Consider the following 24674-nt stretch of genomic DNA (forward strand, 5'->3'; position numbering starts at 1 on the left):
TTAGAATTCATAATTTAATAAAAGAATAATTAACTAGTGCACATGATTCAGGTAATATTATCTACATAATAATACCTTTATTAAGAGTTACACAGGCAGAGGGGATAGTGCGGCTGTGTATTCCAAGGGTAGTTTTAGGAATTTCAGTTATAGGCATAGATACCAATATTTCCTTTGCAAATTCTGTTTTTATCATTTTGTGGTATAGGGAAGGGAGGCTACCTGGGATTCTACTTGCACATCAAGGAAATAATAAAGAAATGAGAAAAAGAATTTAGTCTAGAAGTCCTCATATCTTCCTGATGATGGGCAAGTCCTTTGCTATCTTTTTTATGGCCGAGTAGTATTCCAGTGTGTGTGTGTGTGTTTATACTACATCGTCTTTATCCATTCATCAGTTGAGGGACACTTGGGTTTCTTCTAGGTCTTGGCTATTGTAGATAGTGCTGCCATGAATATTAAGATGCATGTATATTTTTAAATTAGAGTTTTTGTTTTTTCAATAAGACATTTCTGATGTTCACCTGATCACCTAGTTTAGGGGGTATATACCTGGTTTTTCTGATATACAATTTTTTTTTCTTTCTTTTTATACTCTGTTGGTTAGAAGTGTGTGATTTTTTTTTGTCTCTAGCTTTACTGAGGTATAACTGACAAAAATGGTTTATACTTACATTTATAATATAACAGTTATAAATGTTATAATTGTAACAATTATAACAGTTATAACAATTATAAACAATTGTTAAACCCTTAAAACAGTCATAAAAAAGTTATAAATGTAACAAAAGAAGATATACTTTTGTTAAAATTTCCAATTTTATTGTAAAATGGAAATTAATTCCTTGTGAATTAATTCATGACCTATTTCTGTAACTGTTTCACGTGTGCTTGAAAAGAATTTGTTTTTCTCCGTGGCTTAATACCCACATTTATGAAACAGGAAGAACCAAAAATATCCAGCTCCTTTGATTTTTGTTTTGGAGTTTGCAAACCAAAGCCCAAACTGAAAGACGGAAGAATATGACACTTGTTCTTTTTGACTTTCACTGGCAAACTCATAATTGGTATATCTTGACACAAGCAAGCATGTAGGGGACCAAGAAAAAGGAAGATTGCTGTCCTTCCTGAAAATAGATTTGTTACCGCTGAGTAACAGGTGCTTAATCCTCTGTGGGGGCACAATTCCAGCCTACAGAGGGGGACGAGATGGGAATGGAGGAGTAAACACCTGTGATAGTGATTCTGATCTGTGTTTGATTCCTGCTGGCCTTGGATATTTATAAAAGGGAAGCTGAACCTTTGCTGTGCTGCTCAGACTATCATTGTATGCTTGGGTATGGTGGTCCTCCAACAGGCTGACTAATAATAGCAGCCAGCTAGCCTAATCAGAGAGCCAGCCTGGTCACTTAGGAGGCAGCATGGATGCTTACCTCAGTTTTCCATTGGAAGGGGAATTTGATGGTCAGTGACTTCACCTATGGATGTAGGTGAGACCCTTAATAGCCAACCTCTCAGGCGACTTCACTTTCACTTTTCACTTTCCTGCATTGGAGAAGGAAATGGCAACCCACTCCAGTGTTCTTGCCTGGAGAATCCCAGGGGGAGCCTGGTGGGCTGCCGTCTATGGGGTCTCACAGAGTCGGATATGACTGAAGCGACTTAGCAGCAGCAGCAGACTGTTCACCATAAAGATTCTATGTACCTCGGCTCCTGCACTAACTTTTCTCATGCAGTCTCTCTGTTCTCTTCTGTGAGCTCTCATGGAAGCCATTGTTGGCCTCCAACCTCCTCCAGTTGTCATCAGCAATGTTTCCTTCTGTTTCCTAGGAGATCTCAGCCTTTCCAAATACAACGAGTCATTAAGAAGTGTTTTTAAAATAGGTATTTTCATATGGGTGTTTTTGATCTTATTTATTTCAACTTTGCTATATGTTTGAAAATTATCAAAGTTTAGGGTTGGAAAAAATACATTTTTTCCTCCTCACAAAGTCAATAACCTCAGCTATTGGCACTGTCACAAGAGGTCTGCACTGTAACGGGATGAACACGGAGAATAAAGTTAACACACCCCAGGAAAGGACAGCAATTCCAGAGTGAAAGAAGAGGGGAGAGTAAAGAGGGTACCTGGAACTCAAGAGTATCAAGAGTAGGAGGTGGCACCAGAATGACTTCTAATATTTTGGTTGTCATTAGAACAGTATACTCTTCACCATGCAGGGGTGTGTAGTGTACTGTGTACTGGAAAGAGCGTAATATCAGAAGGACCTTGTTAGAATTCAGGTTTTGCTAGCTGTGAAATTTTGGTTAAGACACTTGACCACTTTGATTCCATAGTCCTCACATATGTAAAATGCTAATTATAATAATAACACTTGCCACTGGATGTAAAAGTATTGTCACTGGCATAGTAAAATGGTATAGTAATACTCTAAACTGGTTACAAAAATTAGAATGTTTTGAGGAGGGAGGTTGACATTTCCATTGATGGTCAGTCACTTGCTCTATCAGTGTTGAGAAGAGGGTAGGACTCTGGAGTAGGGGTTTCTTGCCTTTCTCATTACAGGACTGATTGACTTGTAAACTCCACGTTCCAGTTTTGGCAGTATTGTTTAGGGAGTCAATCTTAGATGTCAAGACCCTCTCCAGCCTTTCTGATGATTGTGTGTGCATGTGTGCATGCTAAGACACTTCAGTCCTGTCAGACTTTTTGCGACCCTATGGACTCTAGCCTGCCAGGCTCCTCTGTCCATGGCATTCTCCAAATAAGAATGCTGGAGTGGGTTGCCATGCCCATCTCTGGGGGATCTTCCCGACCCAGGGATGGAACCTGTCTCTTACCTCTCCTGCATTTGGCAGGTGAGTTCTTTACCACCAGTGCCACCAGGGAAGCCCCTACTAATGACAGTCACTCAGTTATGCCTGACTTGTGACCCCACAATCTGTAGACCACAAGGCTTCTCTGTCCATGGAATTCTCCAGGCAAGAATACTGGAGTGGATTGCCATTCCCTTCTCCAGAGGATTTTCCTGACCCAGGGATCAAACCCTGGTCTCCTGCATTGCAGGCAGATTCTTTACCATTTGAGCTTCAGGGAAGTCCTTCTAATGACAGTGAGTGAATGAGTGAAGTTGCTCAGTCCTGTCCGACTCTTTGCAACCCCGTGGACTGTAGCCTACCAGGCTTCTCCGTCCATGGGATTCCCCAGGCAAGAATACTGGAGTGGGTTACCATTTCCTTCTCCAGGGGATCTTCCCGACCCAGGGATCGAACCTGGGTGTCCCACATTGGAGGCAGACACTTTAACCTCTGAGCCACCAGGGAAGCCCCTAATTGTCCCCAATTCCTCATGACAAACCCCTTTCTTTGCAGAATAGCTAGTTTGTAACTGAATCCTGACTGACTTGTCACTCTTTGTGGGGAGTACCCCTGTGATATAAAGGAATTATCTAATGTTGGGTGGGGAATAAATGATTAAGTAAAAGTTTTAGTAAGATAATGACACATACTCCAGATAAAAACAAAGCTGGAACTAAGGGGATGAGGAGGTGAATATTGGAATTTTAAACAGTTTGGTGGTCGAAACTGCTGCTTTGAGTAACAGTGGTCTTGGAAGGCCTCCCTGATAAGATGACTTTTGAGGCCCAACCATCTGTCAATTGAGTGCAAGACCCAGGTGGAGATAATGCGTTAAAATGCAATTATCCAATTACTCCTTTCCTTAGATAACCCCCTGCTGCTACTAAGTCACTTCAGTCGTGTCCGACTCTGTGTGACCCCATAGACGGCAGCCCACCAGGCTCCCCCTGGGATTCTCCAGGCAAGAACACTGGAGTGGGTTGCCATTTCCTTCTCCAATGCATGAAAGGAAAAGTGAAAGTTAAGTCGCTCAGTCATGTCTGACTCTTAGCGACCCCATGGGCTGCAGCCTACCAGGCTCCTTCATCCATGGGATATTCCAGGCGAGAGTACTGGAGTGGGTTGCCATTGCCTTCTCCCTAAATGATGCTATTTTCCACCTCCAGGTGGTTATTTTATTTACCCATAGCAAACATGGCAGAAAAGGCTTCATCCTGGCCACCAATAAAGATGACCACAGTACTTCCTGTGCTTGCCCTTAACAAAGATGGAGTCATGACTTCCTGTTCAGAGGTTCTTTGCCTTCAACAAAGATGGTGCTTATGGTACAGGTTCCCTGACAGTTTGGATTCCGGTTGCAGTTTTTTTTTTTTTTTCCCTTAAGATACGTGTTTGCAGACGTAAGTAACAGGAAACTGGCATCCCCCTATCCATCTTTTCTTAAGGACCCCGCGCCGTGGCGTCTGCGGCCTGGTCCCTGTGCGGCTCCCACGCTCGCTAACTTCCTCGCGGCGTTTCGGAGCCGGCCGGGTTGGGGTGGCGGTGGGGGGATACCTGGGCCGCTCTCCCTTCGGTCCGCTCTGCAGTCATTCCCAGCACCCTTTTTTTAGCGGGTCAGGTTTCCCGAAAATCTTTCGTAGTTCTTCCCGTTCCTAATACCACAGAGCTTCAGCTGATGAGGAAGGGAATGAAAAGAAGTTCCACAAGGGCGGGGGCCGCCAAAGTGCACACCCCTCTGCTCACCTGCCGCCTCTCAGGGTCGCCCGCTGTGCTTGTACTTTCTTTGTGTCATGAGGCCCCACCTGCCGCCGTCGCGGCCCCTCCCCGCCACTTACTCTCCTAGCCATTGCTCTCCTCACTGATGCTGTGGTCTTGGACACAAGCCTTCAATGGCGTGTGGATTGTTTTATTTTTAGTCTTTTAAAGGAAAAACCCCCACGACATTAAGTGTCCCATACATGTGTGGCCATGACAGTGTTGTGATGGAGATTCGGAATTCTTCCAGACATTGTAGATGTAAGATGTATGCCATAGACAGGGCATGAACGCTTCATGTTTTCTTTGAAGGCAGTCGTGTATAGGCCTTTTCTCTTAGGGAAAATGACCCTTAAACTCACTGGTACCTGCCGGTTTCTGGCCCCACTCCCATTGTTGTTCAGGTTCTGCAAAAGCACACGGTCTAAAGGGCACTTGCGTGCACCTAGGCCGTTTCTGCAGTGGTGGGTATCTCTGATGACGTCAATGTTAAAAGCACTATTTCTTCCCAAGTTTTTTAGAATGAAATGCTCCTCTGTAATCTTTAGATAAAAGTTGCTTTTTAAGCAGGGTCTCTGATCCACTTTCCCCCAAATCTCTTTATAGAACAAGGAATGGAGCTAGGTTCCCCTTGTGTAGAAAAGAAAAACAGAGAAGAGGATTCATGTTCAGTGCTGTTCGTCATGTTCTGAACCATTCAAAATTAATATTACTAGGCTTAACAGCCACTGTGGCCTGGTGCTTTGCTAGGGTTCAAAGATGTCCATGACCTTAAGGAGCTTGCATTGTAAGACACTATCTTTAGGGGCTCATCAGACTTCCTGTGATCTGAGTTACCATTTTGTCTCTTACCAGGGGGAAATGGAAGCTAGAGACAAGCAAGTGCTTCGCTCCCTTCGCCTGGAGTTGGGTGCAGAGGTACTGGTGGAGGGGCTAGTCCTCCAGTATCTTTATCAGGAAGGGGTCTTGACAGAAAGCCACGTTCAAGAAATTAAAGCTCAAGCCACAGGCCTCCGGAAAACAATGCTACTGCTGGATATCCTACCTTCCAGAGGTCCTAAAGCCTTCGATGCATTCCTAGATTCCCTGCAGGAATTCCCTTGGGTAAGGGAGAAGCTGGAGAAGGCAAGAGAAGAAGCCATAGTTGAACTGCCTGCAGGTAGGCCTCAAAAAGTTCACTCCAGGCCAGCTCCAAAATTGTTGGAACTATGCCCTTTGGATTTGAAGTTGTGATTTTAGTCTGGGTGGAGGTCGGTGGATCCTGAAAGTGGGTAAAGAGTTTAGTCTGAAGGCACAGGCTGTTGGAGGGACCAGACGAGGAGATGGAATTATGAAGTGCAGGGAAGGATGGAGGAATGGCCCATGATGGAGAGGGGGAGGAGGAAACTCAGAGGATACATTTAGAAATACTTCCAGGGAAAGTTGGCAGGTCACTTGGGAGGCATGCTCTCATGTGAGAGCCAGGTCATATCTTAGTCCTTGGCATCGGGAGCCATTTAGAAAGTGTAGATGGGAAAGCAGGCTTTCGGCTTCTTGATAACTGATTCGCGGGGTGCCAGAGCGGCTGGCTGGAAAAGGTCAGACCCCTGAAGGAGACCGCCTCCAGGAAGGCACGCCTGCACCTGTTCCCTGTCCTGCATGGCCAACGAGAATTATGTGGAAGGCTGGCTTAGTTTGTTTTTAAAGGCTATTGATTTAAAGGCATCCTTTTTAGTTTGACTTTGTTCAAACACCCAGAGTATTTAATTTTATAAGGACAGCAGTTTTTTGGGGTGGGCAGTACGTGTCTCATTTTGATTTTAAGGAAAGTTGGAAGCTATGGAAAAGAGAAACAGTCCTGGTGCTATCAGCCTGGCTTGTAGCAGGAAGAAGATGTGATAGGAAACACTTGTTCATGCTTGACACCTCCCTGTCTTCTCCTTTCTGCAGAGACTGAGGAGCAGAGAACTGAACTGGCAAAAAAAAAAAAAGAAGGAAAAAAGAAAGCTAAGGTTTTTACAGCAATGATAGTTAGAACTACTCCAACTTAGGGGTCCCCAGAGTTTGTTATTGCTGTTTTTTAAACACCAATATAACTGGTAAAAAAAAAAAAAATACCAGGAATAAAAAGACCACTTGTGGCTTAGCTGGTAAAGAATCTGCCTGCAATGCGGGAGACCTGGGTTCAATCCCCAGGTTGGGAAAAATTCTTGGAGAAGGGAAAGGCTACCCACTCCAGTATTCTGGCCTGGAGAATTCCATGGACTGTATTAGTCCATGGGGTCACAAAGAGTTGGACACGACTGAGCAACTTTCACTTCACTTTGTTATTTTTGTCCCATGGTCCTCATATTTTGAATGATTTTAAATAATACTGATTAATTCTTCTGTTTTTATTAATGGCGTATGTCTGAATATTTGATCTGTATGAGATAACTGGTTGACTTAGGAAGGCCTTGTAAAACCCCTGTGGAAAAAGCAAAAATATTTTCATTTCATTCAATTGAACTGAATATTTCAGTTTGCAAATTGGATTATCCTTACAAAATAAAATACTCCAGGTGTGTGAACAAAGCCAAACTGAAGTAGCTAAGATGTTTCTACCACTTGATTGAAAGCAGAATAAATAACGAAGAAGTGGGGAAATGGTAAAAGAAACATTAGGGAATCCATGTTACATGATATTTGACTTAGAGGTTCCTCTTGGCAATACATAATTGGAAACAACAAAACAGACAAACTGAAAGCTTATTACTACCAAAATATTTAATTTCATAATCATTGTGGGTGTTGTAAATAGTACTTTTGTATGTTGTTCAAAGAGGTATGACCCCATTTTCATTTCTTGCAGTTCATTCAAAGAACAATAAAAATTGAAATTATGTTTTTACTAATGTGAAAGTTAACAGAGATGTTGAAGAAAAAAAGGTTTTTAAGTGAGCAGTATGAATCATTAGAGTGGGGAAAAAATTGAAGTTTGGAAAAATAACATTAATTTGTTAATTCTGTGGAAGTGGTCAAATGGAACAGTAGGTTGGTTGCTGCACAAATGAAGTCCTCTTCGTTGTTGTACTTCTTGTTGAGTAACAGTGCTATTGAAAAAATATCCCGAAGAGAGAGTTTGATTTATGTGATGCTCTGTGTACCTCGCACAGTGGCAATTACACAAACTCACTTTTTAAATAGTTTTTTATAATTATTGAATATTTTTAAGTAAGATGACAAAATATAATCAAGTATGAAGAATAGTGATAAAGTGAACACCCATTTCCCTGTCACTTAGTTGAAAAAATTATTGCATGGCCTTTGAGGGCCCCTGGGCGTCCTCCCAATCTTAGCTCATCCCTAGCCTCCACTCACTGATAAACCCCAAATTTTGAGTTTATCATTCCATTCTTCATTTTGTAATTTTCCATCTTATAAAAATCACTTTTAAAATCAACATATGTTATGGAAAATTCACTGCACCGTAAGTTTCAGCACTATCTATGTATGTAAGGCATAGAGGAAATGATACACTTTAAAGAAGTTGTTAGTTAACAGATTCTTTATTTGAGACCTTAAACCTTAAGTTTTTAGATCAATTAATTTGATGGCAGTATTTTAATTATAAAATTAAATTAGGACTGAATTGGAAACCTATTTAAAAACATTGTATGAAGAGTACTAGACTTGAAATGCCTTCAGTTTAATGTCCCTATAAAACTTGCAAATGGACCCAGAGGCCTATTTCCCAGGATCCCTGTGCTTCTTCGGAGTTGTAATGGAGTAATTTTAATAAGCTTTTAAATAGTCCGTTTAAATTTTTTAAAAGGCATGTTTGAATTTTGAGGAATTGGAATGTAGGAAAATGTGGTGCTTATATATACGTGTGTGTAGACGTGAACCTCTTCTGACTTCTTACTCATTTTGGTTGCAATTATTAGTTTGTGTAGGCTTGGTGGTCTCCTCTTGGGAGGCTTTGAAAACAAATGGGGAGGAATGGCTTTCTCTTTGGCCAAGAGGTCAATCCTGATTGACCTGCATGAACTGATTTTATTTTATAAAAAGTTTTCTTGTTTTGGTCTTCTTGTTTGGTTCTTGGTTTTCCTTTTGTTTGGTTAATTTTTGTGTTTCACTTGTAAACTTTGAGCTACCTCAAAGGCCATATTTGGTGATTAATTCCAGTTAGTTGCTTTTAATTTATTTTCTGGGTGTCATTTTTTAGAAAAGACTTAAGTTGTAGCTTGATCCTCTCTCTTCTTCTAAACTGTGCCTCCAGGAAATTCCAAAACATAAAAACAAAAAAGCAAACACCAAAGAAAATACTTTAAATCTTTGATTGTCTCTGAATATGCCTAGATAACGGGTATCCCTATTTTTGTTGTATATTTTTAAAAAAGCCCAGCACGTTAATGGATAATTGACTTCTTGTTTTTCTCACCTTATAAAGACTTTTATGTTTTAAAAGAGGAATTCTGGTGATAAAATGACTTAATCCATTTTGGCACCATGGAAGGGACGCTTCAGTGTGTCCCTTACTGGCCAAGGTCACACACTAGACACTAGATCAGCTGGAAATCCTCCCGGCTCCTGGCAAGTCACTGAGAGGGTGAGGACGGTGCTGAATCGGGGTAAACGTGCATGTGCTTGCGTGCCTGGCTGCCCACTACTCATGGGCCCCTGTCTAGGCTGACAAGCTCATGTGGGTGCCCGAGCTAATCCGGATCTGGAAAGGAGGTTTGTCAGCAGCCTGGTCTCACCAGCTGGTAGGACTTAGCCTTAAGTCATGATGGTAGAGACTTCTGGGCCCAAGGACTCTCTGTTTTACCATGTTGGCCCCGGCTGTAGGAGTGGGTCTCCGCCGTGATTCCCACTGAACAGTCAGCCTGGCAACTCTTCTTTTAATTCCAGTCCTTTTTAGGCTCAAGATTTTTTTTTTTTTCCCTTCCTTCCTCATTGGGCTAAATTTCTGCTTTTATAGTCTCTTAGCCACCAGCAAGGATGAAGCACGGATACCTTGGAATGCAGCTGATCGCCTCCTGTGTTAGCATCGGATGCCTGCTGGAGTAGCTGTCCTGGGGCTGACATTTGTTGTAACTTTGCCTGAGCTGGTTCTCGCCATGGACCCTTGCCCTGGACCGTGTGGCTGCCCTCACCAGAGCAGGATGTAGGGCTGGCTTGTTTCCCCTCTACCCCAGAGTCTCCAGGACTCAGCCTGTCCCTTTTGGAGCTGGCCTTGTGTGACCACGCAGAACTGCACCAGCCACCGTTTAGGGATATACTGAGGCTGTCAGATGTATACTTGGATACACCTGAAGTTACTGAGCAATAAAGGGAAAAAAAAAAAAAACCAAAAACTGTAGGTATTGTAATAGGTTTATTAGAGAGATTTCCAGGGTGGGATTTTTGAATTATACCATGAATTCATACCTACTCTGGGGCTTCCCTCATAGCTCATTTAGTAAAGAATCGCCTGCAACGCAGGAATCTGCCTGCAGTGCAGAACACCCTGGTTCAATTCCTGGGTCCGGAAGATCCCCTGGAGAAGGAAATGACAACCCACTCCAGTATTCTTGCCTGGAAAATCCCATGGATAGAGGAACCTGGTGGCTGCAGTCCATGGGGTTGCAAGAGTCAAACATGACTGACTTAGCGACTAAACCACAACCTGGGTGTGGTAAATTCAGGGTTGATCTTAGTTCATCAGACTCATGGTCTGTTCAGACCCTTCCTCTGTGGCTGAGTAGACTTCACTGTGTGGCATCCTGTGTCCTAGAGAGGGTGTGCTGTGTCAGCATTCAGAGCAAGACCCCTCCTTGTGCTAAAGGCAGAGTCTATGGTGAGCCTGAGTTTCTGTGTGTCTCCAGCACAGTTATCATATACCTCTTGAGGACTAAGTAAGTGCCAGGCACTAGTTAATAAGGCTCTCCAGATCAACTGAGAAGATCCATTCATTCATTTGGCAAATATTCGTCCTGACCATGTGCCAGACATTGGGTGCTGGGGTACTGTAGTAAACAAAGCCCCCGCTCTTCTGGACTCCTACTATTCTGTAGTCTCATGGGGACAGACAACAAGCAAGTGAATGAAGAATGCATCAGGTTGAGAGTGCTTTGAAGAAGAACAGCATGCGGGGTGGTGAGGAGAGGCTTTCCACAGTAAATGGGGTGGTCAGAGGAAGCTGCTTTGATGGGAGGACATTCAGCAGACACCTGAATTCTTCAACAGAGTGGATGCCTGGAAGAAAAGCTTTCAGATAGAGGGGACTACAAGTGCAAAGGAACTCAAGTGGGAGCCCCAGTGACAACATGGCTAGAGCCCAGAACTTTCTGGGGGAATAGCCTTCCTTTCGGAGAGATGCTGCGTCCCGTGGCTGGTTGCTAAGGCCCAGTCACGGCTGTTTGTTGTGCTTCCCAGAATGTGAGATGTGTGCACAGCCGTGATCTTGGGTGGTTCTTAAAATGATTTCAGGTGATATGTGGACATGGAATTAATCCTGTTTTAATCCAAAGGAAAACCTCCATTTGGTACAAGTATTTCTGTTACGTCTCTTGCAACCCTTGACAATTTTTCTTCTTGATAGACTGAAAAAGCTCCTCATGCTTAAAGCCTTTTATGGACAACAGTATTGAGTTAGAATTCAGTTGTTTTGCTTTTTTTTTCTTGTATTATTGTAGTGGTTTTCTTCCATTTATCACAAGTAAAACAGGCTTCTATTTTTGAAGTTCCTTTAAAACACATGGTATTTAGAAATGAGTTAACATAAAGGAAAATCCTAAGAAAATAATAATGGTATGAGATACAGCAAAAAGCGTGAAGATGTTTTTCATGTATTTTCTCTTTTAAAAGAGCAACGGGAGTTTGGGGACAGGAAGCTTAGTTTGGCTGGCATAGTTGGGGCAGAAAGGCTCTAACCACCCTTCAGACAGAAGGTAACATCTAGTCAAGATACTTTACTGTTTTGCTTTCTCAGTGGATGCACAGTGGCTGGCAACTGGTTAAATTTACTGGCAGAATTGTGAGAATGACTTAATTTTAAGTTGTCTAAATTGTAAATGCCTTCACTTGCTAATGTAATAAGTTAGCAAAATGGAGAAACATCCCGGCATTGTGCACTTTAAGTTTGGGAAGGTGATGATCATAGATCATCTGATTTTTCTCTGAGAAAATTGAGGGCTAGGGAGATGAAGGCAACTTGCCCACAATCACACAGCTAATGTAACTTGTCAAGACCAGAACCCAGGCCTCTTGACTCTGGATTTAGGACATTTGCTATGTAATTTTGGCTCCCTACTGGCTGAGAAATGGAACTGTATAAAGCTGTAGTGTTAGTAATCGAAATTAGCCTTTAAAAAATTGTATTCATGCTTTTCTCTTCATTTTAAGGGGAAATTTTCAAAGGCTTTTTGAGGTATACTGGGGTGAGATTTTCCTAAAATATCTTATTTTTATTGATGCCAATTTTAATCATTTAAAAGGAAATTTTGATGGGTCAGCCCTACATTTTGTCAGAAAGCTCCTCCTCCCACCCCGTCCTTCACCTCTTCTGCAAGGCTGACATAAAGCAAGAGCGGAAGACTTTTATCAAGTATTTATGGGACTGATGAAATAATGCATCTGTTGGCAGCAAACTGCTGCTCTTTCTAGGAACAGCAGACCATGTGACAGGTCTCCCCAGGAGGGATGCCTCCATATCACTCTAAAAAATGGATTTAATGTTATTTCCTTTTTGAAATCCTCCCTGTGATATTTGTTTCTCTCTCCTGTGGATGTATGGGTCGCTTGGCTATATCAGTCATGCTGATCATGCTGATCAATCAGGGTTGATTTAGCTCGGTGGTTTTCAACTCTGGCTTAAAAAAAAAACAACCACCAATGATCCTCAGTATTAGCCCCAGGCCAGTTCATGCCGAAATCTTTGGAGGTGGGGTCTGGGCAGTGGTGTTAAAGACAGAGGTGCAAACACAGGCACGAACACTTTCCTAGGTAATTTTAAAGTGTCGCCAAGGTTGAAAGCCTAAAGACCTCACCATCAGATTGGGCTCCCTTTTCACCTGTTGCTTCCCAGGAATGGCCCTCCCGAAGCTTTGTGCTTGCTTGAGAGTTGCTCTTATTTTCAGGTGGGGGACCATGAAAGGAGGTAGGAATGGAGATGTAGAAGGATAGGTAGTTTTGTTTTAACTCTGTGCGCACCATTGTTTTTAATTCTTTGAATTCTGTAAACAGTGTAGCTTAAGAATGTTCTAGCATTTCATACCCCATGCAGGTGTGAGTCTACTACCAGCATTAAACTCCATTAGAGCTTTGTGGGGATTCATAGGCTCTGTGTTGATAGAGAAAAACTGACGGGAGGGCTTTGAATTATCTGGTGAATTTGGATTTGGGGGAATTACTTTCATTGTCTGTTCACATTGTTTGGTAATTACAGACTGCCCACAGTACTGTGAGCGCTGGAGATCAAGCTGTGTCCAAATGGAGACAGAAGCTGCCAGCAGAGAGTGAGTTGAGCGTTGCCATCAGCCTCAGGCTTGCGTGCGTGCTCAGTTGCTTCAGTCGTGTCCAACTCTTTGTGACCCTGTGGACCGTAGCCCACCAGACTCCTCTGTCCATGGGCTCCTTCAGGCAAGGATACTGGAGTGGGTTGCCATTGCCTCTTCCAGGGTATGTTCCCAGCCCAGGGACTGAACCTGTGTCTGTTACATCTTCTGCATCGGCAGGCAGGTTCTTTACCACTGGTGCCACTGTCAGCCTGAGAGGGAGCTGATGGTGGCTGAAGGACGGATGAGGGGAGGAGAGGCGCAAACGGCCAGTCGTAAAGACCGAGACCGGCTTGGTCTGTCTGTCTGTGGGTTGGTCAGACAATCTGTCTGTCTGCCCACAGTTTCAATTTATAATAAAAAACTAATTTTAGTCTTTTCTGTGTCTCACAAGAGCCTCAAATAATACTAGTGGAATAATAATCACAGTATTTATTGGGGACCTACTTTACTATTGGCCTGGCACTGTGCCAGGACCTTTGCATTTATTAATTCATTTAATCCTGACAGTAACTTGATGAGGCGGAAGGTATTATTACCCTCACTCACAGGGATGTTAAGTCACTTGCTCAAGGTTATACAACATAGTTAAGTCTAATTTGGAATCTAGAGACTTTGACTTCAAAGACTGCTGATTCATGTCCTGTAAAGACACTTTCTCAAAATTTGCATTTCTCTCCTCCCTAATCTGAGAGCCTGTGGTGCTTCAGAGCCTGTTATCTACCAGTCTGCTTTCTTCTCCTTTCCCCTACTCCAGTCTGTCTCAGAAGTGCAGCGTCAGGGGCTTTTCTTTCTCTTCCCCACTTATTGTCTAAAGACTAATTCCTGGTTGGTTTCTTTCTCCCGCATCTCTCACTTTATCCTTTTATTTTAGCGGGAGGAGTAGGGTGTAATGTGAGGCTATATGAGGTCAAGGAACAGGCCCCTGGGTACCTTGAGAGTAAAAAAAAAAAAAAAACAAAAAAACTCAATCTTCTTGGCTATGGTCAGGAGATGGTGCTTCGGCTCTTCTAATCCGGGAATCCGGCCCCATTTCTGCAGCTCCTAAATCATGCTGTGGAAAGTCATCAGTTGCAATAACCAGCTTTTCTGGTGGCTCAGCCTCAGAGTTAAACTGTACGTTTAGCAAGGTAGTGTTCTCTTTTTATGGGTATAGTTCAGACTTGTAGGCTGCTGTTGTAGCTAGCTGCAGGAATGTTTGCCTTTACTTAATTTTAATAGGCAGCTGTGTTTATACTTGCTCCTCAGTTTGAGCAGTAAGGAGTATATGGATATGATTCTTTGGAGGACTTCTCTCCCAGAAGGGGAAAAAGGAGTACATTGTCCTTTTCCAAACAGTAAATTTTAATTGAGAAAGAAATGTAACTTCTAGAAGAAGTTTGGGGCAGGTTTTAGTCTTACGCTTTATTTTTGTTAGTGTTTTAAAAGAAATCTTAACTCCTTGTGAGAAGTGCCAAGTTGACAATTCCTGGAAATGTTCATGTTCTATTTATGCTCAGCACCAAAGCAGAGAGGGTGGCGACGCTGTTACCAAAATAATACTGCTGAGATGTAGCAAGTGGCAAACGAGAGGCTTGTGGTTTTATAACCTAAATATAAGACTTTGAAAGCATCTCTCAGTCCCGCATTTGTCCATAAGGTATATGGGGGCTGGGTGGTAATGGTGCCATTGTTACGGAGAATTCAGAACAATCAGAGCACGTCTTCTGGGACTTGCCCTGTTGTCAGAATTGGGGAAGGTTAGAGCCAGAAGGTGACTTAGCAGCAGCAGCAGCAGAGCCAGAAGGTATCTCAGAAACTTTACAGATGGGGAAACTAAGGGATGCAAGTCAGTCAGACTTGTATGTGGGACCTCTGGTTCAAGCAGTAGACCTCTTGCTAACATAAGCAAAAGTGGGAATTTCTCTAACATGCACTGGGTCGTTCACAACTTAAAAGGAGTTGCTCAAATTCCCGGACTTAGTAAGGGCAGGAGTGAGGCAACCCTGGGGATTTCTGGGCATTGATGACTGTCTGCAGCTCAGTTCCTCCACTTCGTCTCCTTCCAAGGTTCAGAGTCTGGTTATCTTGCGTTGAGTCGTGAGCCCTTCCCTTAGGACACCAGAGTTACATGGAGTGAGGGAGGGACAGATCCACAAGGAAGAGGTAAGAGCTGATTGAGAAATGTCGGCTGTACTGTATCACTCCTGTTCTTTTTAAGAAGGAGAATATTCTACATCTTATTTCAGCAGGGTCCAAGTTGAAGGCCAGGGATGGTAGGAAGAGTAAAGGAGAACAGTTTTGAAAGAAGATAGGTCTTCTGAAACCTTTTTGGTAGATATAGATTTTCAATTGGTATTCAATATCTATTTCAATAGGGATTGATCAGTAATAGTCAGATGATACTGGGGAAAAAATGGATTGAGCATGTTGAAGTAGAGAGGAGGTTAGAAAGAGAATTTGGATAGAGTTCTAGCCTCAGGACTTTATATATATAAACTTTACCTTTATCTTCATAGAGCTTTGAAGTAGGTACATTATCGTTAGTAGATAAATTGCCCAAGGTCACACAGCTGAGTAGTTGCAGACCTCAGATTTGAACACTGACGCTCTGGTCCTCCAGTCTTATTGATCACTAGGCAATCTTGCTCTAATTCCAGTTCTTGGTTCTGGTTGGAGTTACATGTCTTAGATGACCTGATCTGGGCTAGCCACAGCTTCTTTATTTTCCAACCCTTTCTTGCCTTGGGTCTCACCTGTGGCCAATATTTGCATTGATTTTTTTTTTTAAACAGCTTACCAAATAGGAGATTGAAAGAAATACCAAAAAAGATAAAATATGTTTTCTAAGAAATGTGATTAGACATAGATTTTAAAAGAGATTGGCATGCCAATTTTTATTTGTTGACTCTTTATTTCAATTTCTTTTTATTCTTAATTAGTCATTTGATGGTGCCATGGGAAAATGTGCTTCTTCAGCCCTCTCATATTTGTTTAAGAGGCCTTTTATTCTTTCATGTGCCTGCCAGAATCCATTCTAGAGACAAAAACCACATAGTAATTTGAATAAGGAAAATTTAATATAAAGCTTTACACACTAGTAAAAAGTTAACAATGCTTAACTACTAATAGGGTGAAAGAGGTCTCCAAGGAAAGCAGGCATAACAGATGGAAGAAGCTACGTTTTCCAAGGGCTGAAGGGGATTACAGGATGCAGTACTAAGAGCTTGCAAGAGGCCCCTTTCCACCCCCAAGACTGAGGTTCAGGCCTCATTGAAGATGAAGTGACTGCCACATGAAAATGCAGCCTGCTGGTGGCCAGTGAACCTGCTGGAAGTTCTGCTGGAACTGGTTTTTAAGAGCAGCTTACCAGGTTGAGAAACTTGATAGAAAATGCAGTAATACACTTTAGAGGGGATAAAAGTGAAAATGAAAAATAAAAGTGTTAGTCGCTGAGTAGTGTCTGACTCTTTGTGACCCCAGGGACTGTAGCCTGCCAGGCTCTTCTGTCCATGGAATTTTCCATGCAAGAGTACTGGAGTGAGTAGCCATTCCCTCTCCAGGGAATCCATTGCAGGCAGATTCTGTACTGTCTGACCCACCAGGGAAGCAGAGCATCCCAAACCAGGATGAAAAGCCCCTTCCTCTGCAGTTGTCTTGCAGTATCTCACCAGTGCCCTCTATCGATGAAAACTAACACTGTACCATCTGACAAAGGAGAAATGTTTGCAGGGTCCAGCCCCAGTATTATGAAGCAGGACAAAGAGGGTAAATTTAAAGCTAAGAAGTAATATGTTGGGGTTTCCCTAGTGGCTCAGGGGTAAAGAATCTGCCTGCAATGCAGGAGACTGTCACAAGAGTCAGACAACTTAGCGACTAAACCGCCACCAAATAATATGTTGCTAATTGGTACACTTCATCTGTAAAAGGATGATAGTAATAGGAATCACTGTAGTATTAATAATTACATAATTCACAAAGTAGTTCTTAGAACCTGGTTTATTCATTCATCCATCAGGCATCATTCGTTGAGTATCTACTATTGCTGGCTGTTCTGCTAAGTCTTTGAGATTATGATTGTCATTGTCATTTTTTTGTTTCTCCCTGTAAATAGAATGTAATCTTCTCTAAGGTGAAGGCTGTTTTTTTTTATCTCTGTACTTGCAAAATCCATCTAGCAGACTCTGCATGCGTGTGTGCTCTGTGTGTCCAACTCTTTGTGACCCCATAGACTGTGGCCCACCAGGGTCTTCTGTCCATGGGATTTCCCGGGCAAGGATACTGGAGTAGGTTGCCATTTTCTACTTCAGGTGATTTGCCCAACCCAGGGGTCAAACCTGTGTTTCCTGCATCGGCAGGCAGATTCTTTACCGCTGAGCCACCTAGAAAGCCCCTCACATAGTCTAGATACGTGTTAATCCTCACATGTTTATTGAATGAATGGCTATAAAGATAAAGTTATGACCAACCTAGACAACATAATAAAAAGCAGAGACATTACTTTGCCAACAAAGGTCTGTCTAGTCAAGGCTATGGTTTTTCCAGTAGTCATGTATGGATGTGAGAGTTGGACTATAAAGAAAGCTGAGGGCCAAAGAATTGATGCTTTTGAACTGTGGTGTTGGAGAAGACTCTTAGAGTGCCTTGGACTAAAGGGAGATCCAACCAGTCCATCCTAAAGGAGATCAGTCCTGGGTGTTCATTGGAAGGACTGATGCTGAAGCTGAAGCTCCAATACTTTGGCAACCTCATGCGAACAACTGACTCGTTTGAAAAGACCCTGATGCTGGGAAAGACTGAAGGTGGGAGGAGAAGGGGATGACAGAGGATGATGGTTGGATGGGATCACCGACTCAATGGACATGAGTTTAAGTAAACTCTGGGAGTTGGTGATGGACAGGGAGGCCTGGCATGCTGCGGTCTATGGGGTCACAAAGAGTTGGACACGACTGAGTGGCTGAACTGAACTGAACTGAAAGGCAGAGTCATATCCTCAATAGTTTATTTATTTTTTAAAAGGTTTTTCTTTTTTTTAAACTTATAAGGGTCTTAGTTTCCTGACTGAAGTTTGAACCCAGGGTCCCAGCAGTGAAAGCTCTGAATTCTACCACTGGACCACCAGGGAATTCCCATCAAAGTGTTTAAATTGTAACTGGGGAGCTGCTGCTGCTGCTGCTAAGTCACTTCAGTCGTGTCTGACTCTGTGCGACCCCATAGATGGCAGCCCACCAGGCTCCCCCGTCCCTGGGATTCTCCAGGCAAGAACACTGGAGTGGGTTGCCATTTCCTTCTCCAATGCATGAAAGTGAAAAGTGAAAGTGAAGTCGCTTAGTCGTGTCCAACTCTTAGCGACCCCATGGACTGCAGCCCACCAGGCTCCTCTGTCCATGGGATTTTCCAGGCAAGAGTACTGGAGTGGGGTGCCATCGCCTTCTCTGGTAACTGGGGAGAGGTGGAGGCAAATGCATAAAGTGTAATATGGTGTTCTGGTTATCTTTTGCTTGGAACAAGCTACTCCAAAACTTCGTGGCTTTGCCCATGAATGTGCAATCTGAACAGGGCTCAGAAGGGACAGCTCATTTTTGCCCTACCACGTGCCAATTGGGATGGTTTACTTAGGGCTGGAGGACCAGTTCCCCGGGTGGGCTGCTCACATTTCTGGTAAATTGGTGCTGCTTGTTGGCTTCTTTCCACATTGTCTTTTGTACAAGTGGCAGGGGTGTTTCTTACAGTATGGTGGTTAACTTTCAAAAGACAGGAAGTAGAAGCTGCTAGTTTAAGTCTTGGATCTGGACACTCTCATAGTGTTGACTTTGACTGTGCTCTTTCAGTTAAGTGGTCCCGAAGCCCAGTTTCAAAGAGAGGAGATAGAGACCTCAAATTTCCAGGGGGCTATGTTGATCATTTGGGGGCCTTATAGACTTAGCAGATGTAGTGGTTTAAAATAAGTATGTTTCTTATCATAAATGGGAAATTAGTCTGTCTAGTCAAGGCTATGGTTTTTCCTGTGGTCATGTATGGATGTGAGAGTTGGACTGTAAAGAAAGCTGAGGGCCAAAGAATTGATGCTTTTGAACTGTGGTGTTGGAGAAGACTCTTGAGAGTCCCTTGGACTGCAAGGAGATCCAATCAGTCCATTCTAAAGGAGATCAGTCCTGGATGTTCATTGGAAGGACTGATGCTAAAGCTTCGCATGGCCACCTCATGCAAAGAGGTGACTCATTGGAAAAGACCCTGATGCTGGGAGGGATTGGGGGCAGGAGGAGAAGGGGACGACAGAGGATGAGATGGCTGGATGGCATCACCGACTCGATGGACATGAGTTTGAGTGAACTCCAGGAGTTGGTGACGGACAGGGAGGCCTGGCATGCTACGATTCATGGGGTCGCAAAGAGTCGGACACGACTGAGCGACTGAACTGAACTGAACATGAAAGTAACTTGTAAATTAATAACAAATGTTTTTAATGTGTAATAAAAAATATGCTTTTAAAAGTGAAAATAGATTTTTTCTGAGTATAAATCCTTTTTTTTTAAATAAAAAAAGAAAGGCTCCAGATAGATATCAAGAAAATGGAAATCACCCATAATCTTATTGCCCAGAGAGAACCATGGTTTATAATAAATGATTAGTGAAATGTAGTGTTTGGGTGTTTGCCATAGGACATTTTGTTTTAGAAGTTCTCTCTTTTTTGAACTCTAGTCATTTCTAAAAAGTTATTATTTACTTAATACTAACACTTAAATCCACATGATGCCAAATGGAGAAAAAAATCCAGAAGGTTATGTGTCTGTGTGTAAAAATATATTTATTTTCTTCAGAGAGTAAAACTTTCTGAATCAATTTGAAGTCGTCTTTTCACATTATTATTAAGGCTGGTTGCTATTTCAGTTCGCAGAGGATGGGGGTGGGGAGCACTGGACTTAAATGACCTTCTCCAGTGACTCTTAAGGAACTATGATTAGTAGGTTTCACTCTGCTGTTTAAAGTGTTTTTCTGTTTATCTTTCTGTGAGTATTCTATTTCAAAGTGTTTCATTAGATTATTATATAACCTGACTTTTTCCCAAGGCTCCTGTTCATATGCATTTAAATACTACTGTATTTCTAAATCTTTCTTCATTGTTTTCCCCAAACTTTTGGGTTATAGGTGATTAAGGCTTTGCCTGTGGCATGTTAAGATATAATTATATCCTTCGAATTGACTAGATTTGTAAATATGCAAATATTCTGAGTTGTAGATTAGATTCCCCCCCTTGCACTTGGAAAGGCATTCCTAGTAGCTTTTTTTAAAAAAACAAAATCAGTATATTTCAAAGAAACTGTTAAGACCTTGGGCAGAATAGTCATATCCTATTCCTCCTCACTTTTTATTACCAGCGTAAATTCCATAAACCATTGTAGGAGGGGCTATATAAGGCAGAGAAAAAAAAAAAAAAAACAGTTATAAGAAACTCTAAAACTTTGCTTCCTGCATTATTTCAGCAAGTGTTTATTGAGTATCTACCACGTGCCAAGAGTTAAACAGGTACAGAAATTAAGGTATAATCCCTGCCTTCAAGGTGCTCCAGGTAAATGAGATGATCCATGTGAAGTACTTAGAGTAGCCTGGTATATTTTACATATTCAGTTAATGTTCACTGAACGTTACGGTGTTAGTGATTGCTGTTATTATCATTAGAGGTAACTGGAGTTGTGCTGTGTGAAAGGGACAGTGACATTTCTAGTTCTCCTGCAGTAAAACAGAATTGGGAAAGGCTTTAAAGAGCATATGTGTACCTTATTATGTTGAGTGTCGAGGGGGTAAGTAGAAGCTCATGGGGCAGGCAAAGGGGAAGGGCATTCTAGGTAGAGGTACCAGGAAGTGCCGTGCTCCAGAGGCCGTGGCTGTGTGCTGTGCGTGCCTGCGTGCTGTGTGTGCCTGCTGCCGAGTGAGGACGTGGGGGTGGCAGCTAGGGCTGGGGGTTCAGGCCCAGGACTGCTCCGCAGGGACCTTGAGCGCCATGGAAAGGTCCAGCAGGGGTGGGGCACAACTGATCCCTTTTGAGAAAGTGATACGCAGGAGCAGAGTTCACTCAGCTCACTCTGGAGCACCTGGTTGGGAAGCTGGGAGCTGCTGGAATATTTCAGGTGAAAAACTACATGTAAAGACAAGGCACTGGGCGTTGAGGATAGAGGAAAGGGGACATAGACTCGAGAAAGATTTTGGAGGAAGGACTAATACAGGTGTTCTCGGTGAGGGGATATGGCCCCAAGGAGGTAAAAATTGGTTGAGGTGATGTAAAAAATTCATAGATGTTACAGTGGTTTATGGTCTGTGAACTAGCGGAGTGGGATGTAGGTGGGTGAGAGGGTGGCTCAAGAGGCAGGGGATATATGTATGCTTATAGCTGATTCACGATGATGTACAGCAGAAACTAACATAATTCCATAAAGCAATTATCCTTTAATTTTTTTTTTTTAAGGGCCACAGTAATAAACAGATACACAGTCACCCATGGTATTAAAACTTCATGGGAGGGATACAATTGGGGAAAAAATGTCGAGAAAATCTCCTTAGGAGACAATAATGAGAAATAAGGTTGAGAAGCACTGAATTGGAAGGACTTGTTACTTGACTCGACTCTGAGGGAGAAGGTGGTTTCTGGGATGATGCCCAGATTTCTGGTTTGGACAGTTATTGGAATTCACCGAGACTGGTTACACAGGAGGTATGGTGATGTTCACGTTACACTCATTGATTTTAAGCTGGTAGTGACTCCCATTCATTGGGCACTTATTGTGAGCCAGCCCCTTTGGGTGCTTTACATTTGTCAATAGTGTGAAGTAGATACTATTTTTGTTCCCATTTTTTCAAATGAGGAAGCTGAGAGCCAGCCCAGGGCCAGTTAATACTTCCTTCAGTGAAAATGGTTGGTGAGCTTTTGGAGACATGGGTCTAGGTTCAGGATGAAGTCCGACCCTTTGTTTGTTGTTTGACCTGGGGGATGCTTATTATTTTTTTCTCTGAATGTAATTCCTTTGTGTGTAAAATGCATTCCAGGTGGCCCAGTGGAAAAGAATCTGCTAGCCAATGCAGGAGACATAGGAGACTGGATTGGATCCCTGGGTCAGAAAGACCCTCTAGAGGAGGAAGTGGCAATTCCTATATTCTTGCCTGGGAAATCCCATGGACAGAGGAGCCTAGAGGGCTACAGTCCATGGGGTCATGAAAGAGTCAGACATGACTGAGCGACTGAACAAACACATTTGTTAAAAAGAGCTGCCTCGTTGCTTTTCTCCAAAAGTAGTTGTTCAGGTTAAATGAGAGGAGATATGAACAAATCTTCTACAGCATAAGATGCTGTGTATATGTAGGTATTATTTTTAATGTTAGCTGGTACCCCATGGTAAAGGGCTTCCCTGGTAACTCAGATGGTAAAGAATCCTCCTGCAGAGTGGAATATCTGGGTTCGATCTGTGGGTTGGGAAGATCCCCTGGAGAAGGGAATGGCAACCCACTCCAGTATTCTTGCTTGGGGAATTCCATGGACAGAGGAGCCTAGCAGGCTGCAGTCCACGGGGTGGCAGAGTCGGACACGACTGAGTGAGTTTCATTTCACCCCATGGTAAATGCTGTTTTCTCTCTTGTCGTAGTAGCTCTTACCTTTCTCCTCTTTGTTCAGTTTGCTCCCAGAGGTATTGGAAGACAGAATGAGAAACCCCCCACCCCATCCCCGCCACCATCCCTCCACCATTTTTTTTTGCAACTCTGTTCATATCATCTGATGCTTCCTCACTTATCCATCCCAGAAGATGACTCAGGAAGCTTTTATTTCTTGGGGTTTTCATGAATGTCCTCCCATCTAAATCCAGTGATTTATTCTTAAGCTATAGTCATTTGACTTCTGCTACTTACAGCTGTTTTCACAGAGGTTATCAGTGACCTATGGTTAAATTGATTGACAACTTTTCAGGTTGCCACTTGGCAACACCTGACATGTCTCAGCAGCATCTGACATGGGGACCACTCCCTCTTGCTCATTCTTGATGTTGCCACCTTCCTGGGCTTGTGTTTTTCCTCCTGTCTCTCGGTCTACAGCTTCTCTCAACTGAGTCTGCTTGCCTCCTAAATGCTTGTCTTCTCCCGAGTCCTCACAAATCCTTCTTCTCTCACTGGCACCCTTCTTCTTGGACAAAACCAATCTGTGCCCCTGATTTGATGACCTCCTCAAAGTGAACTGCTTCTAAATCCCTGCCTCCAGCCCAAATAGATAGCTGCACTTCAGTCCTTGGTCCCTTAACTCATCATGACCAAAAGACAACCCCACCTTTCACTCATCAGACTTTCTCCTCCTCCACAATACTCATTTTCTCCAGTTCAAAAATATATTCCTATATATTCTTAATCAGAAGGTAGCCTTTTTGTTGTTGTTGTTTGTTTGTTTTAAGCACTTATTCCAGACATCATCTCTTTAAGCTTTGTATGACCACTTCCTGGCTGGCTGAGAAACTCCTGTGTTTCCCAAGGACTTGGGGTGCATTTCTGTCACAGTGCATTCATACTCCGGTGGAATTTTGTCCTCCAGCAGGCAGTGAATTTGGCAAAGACACGAATTTAGCTTTTCATCCTTACAGACCCAGAACCTCGCATGTTGCCGGATACCTAGTGGGGTAACACATGTTGGTTGAATGAGTGAATCTATGGTGGCCTTATTTGCTCCCACCTTCCTCTTAATCTCCATATGCTATAACTGTTTATATTAGTTTGCTTGGGTTGCCACAATAAGATACCCAGAGCAGGTGGTTTAAGCAACAGAAATTTATTTTCTTGCAGTTCTGCAAGCCAGTAGTCGAAGACCAAGCTGTGGGCAGGTTTGGTTTCTCCTGAGGCCTCCTCCTGGCCTGTAGATGACTGACCTCCTGCCTCCTCTTCACAAGGTCATCCCTGTATATGTGCATCCCTGGTGTCTCTCCAAGTGTCCTAATTTCCTCTTCTTATAAGAATACCAAGCAGGTTGGATTAGGGCCCCCTTAATGGCCTCATTTTAACTCAAGTTACTTCTGTAAAGACTCCAAGTACATCAGTCATAGGTATTAGGGGTTAAGGTTTCAACATACGAATGTGAACATATATGAACAACATGAATTTTGGGAAGATAAGTCAGCCCATAGCACTATTACCACATTTTATGAAAGTTTATCTTATTTTTCAGCTTTTCCTGGATAGCCAGCAGATAATAACTGTTTAGTTTTTGACCCTCCATGAAAGTCATTTTTTGGCATTTTGTAGTAGTTTCTGTTTAGTGTTTGCTGGATGCTATTCATTAGCCACTCATTTTATCAGATTTAAAACAGAATTTGCCCTGATCTCTATGAAGCTTTAAGTTCTGACCTGTCTGTCTGGGTATTGATCCATTTTGTCAGTGTTACTAGCAACTGTTGTAATAATGAAATCTCACATGGGACGGTGTCCCCTAACTTTCTTCTTGCTGAAAATGCCAGTTGTGGTAGTACAGGGTAAGCACTGGAGTGGGTACCATGGTCAGGGCCCCCAGAGCTGAAGCCCAGCTCTGCCCAGGGCTGTATCACTTTAAAGGTGAGG

The 24674-nt window shown here is 42.8% G+C and overlaps 1 protein-coding gene across 10 annotated transcripts in view; it reads left to right on the forward strand.

Moving 5' to 3' along the window:
- The first annotated feature begins 4113 nt into the window (after positions 1 to 4113).
- Positions 4114 to 24674, forward strand: part of CRADD (CARD and death domain containing adaptor protein) — a 190676-nt gene continuing 170115 nt past the window's right edge. For 5 of the 10 annotated variants that reach the window (XR_015163551.1, XM_086399054.1, XM_086399052.1 and 2 more), the window contains exons 1-2: positions 4114 to 4259; positions 5470 to 5773. Coding sequence is in view for 7 of the 10 variants with exons in the window: in XM_086399054.1 (XP_086255180.1) it covers positions 5476 to 5773 (298 nt within the window). In the remaining 3 variants the exon portion in view is untranslated. The other 5 variants (XM_086399057.1, XM_086399059.1, XM_086399055.1 and 2 more) reach the window with 5 other exon arrangements.

This window comes from Bos grunniens, chromosome 5, assembly GCF_055505025.1.
Source record: "Bos grunniens cultivar Pamir isolate PY7600 chromosome 5, Bosgru_T2T1.0, whole genome shotgun sequence".
Taxonomy (NCBI): domain Eukaryota; kingdom Metazoa; phylum Chordata; class Mammalia; order Artiodactyla; family Bovidae; genus Bos; species Bos grunniens.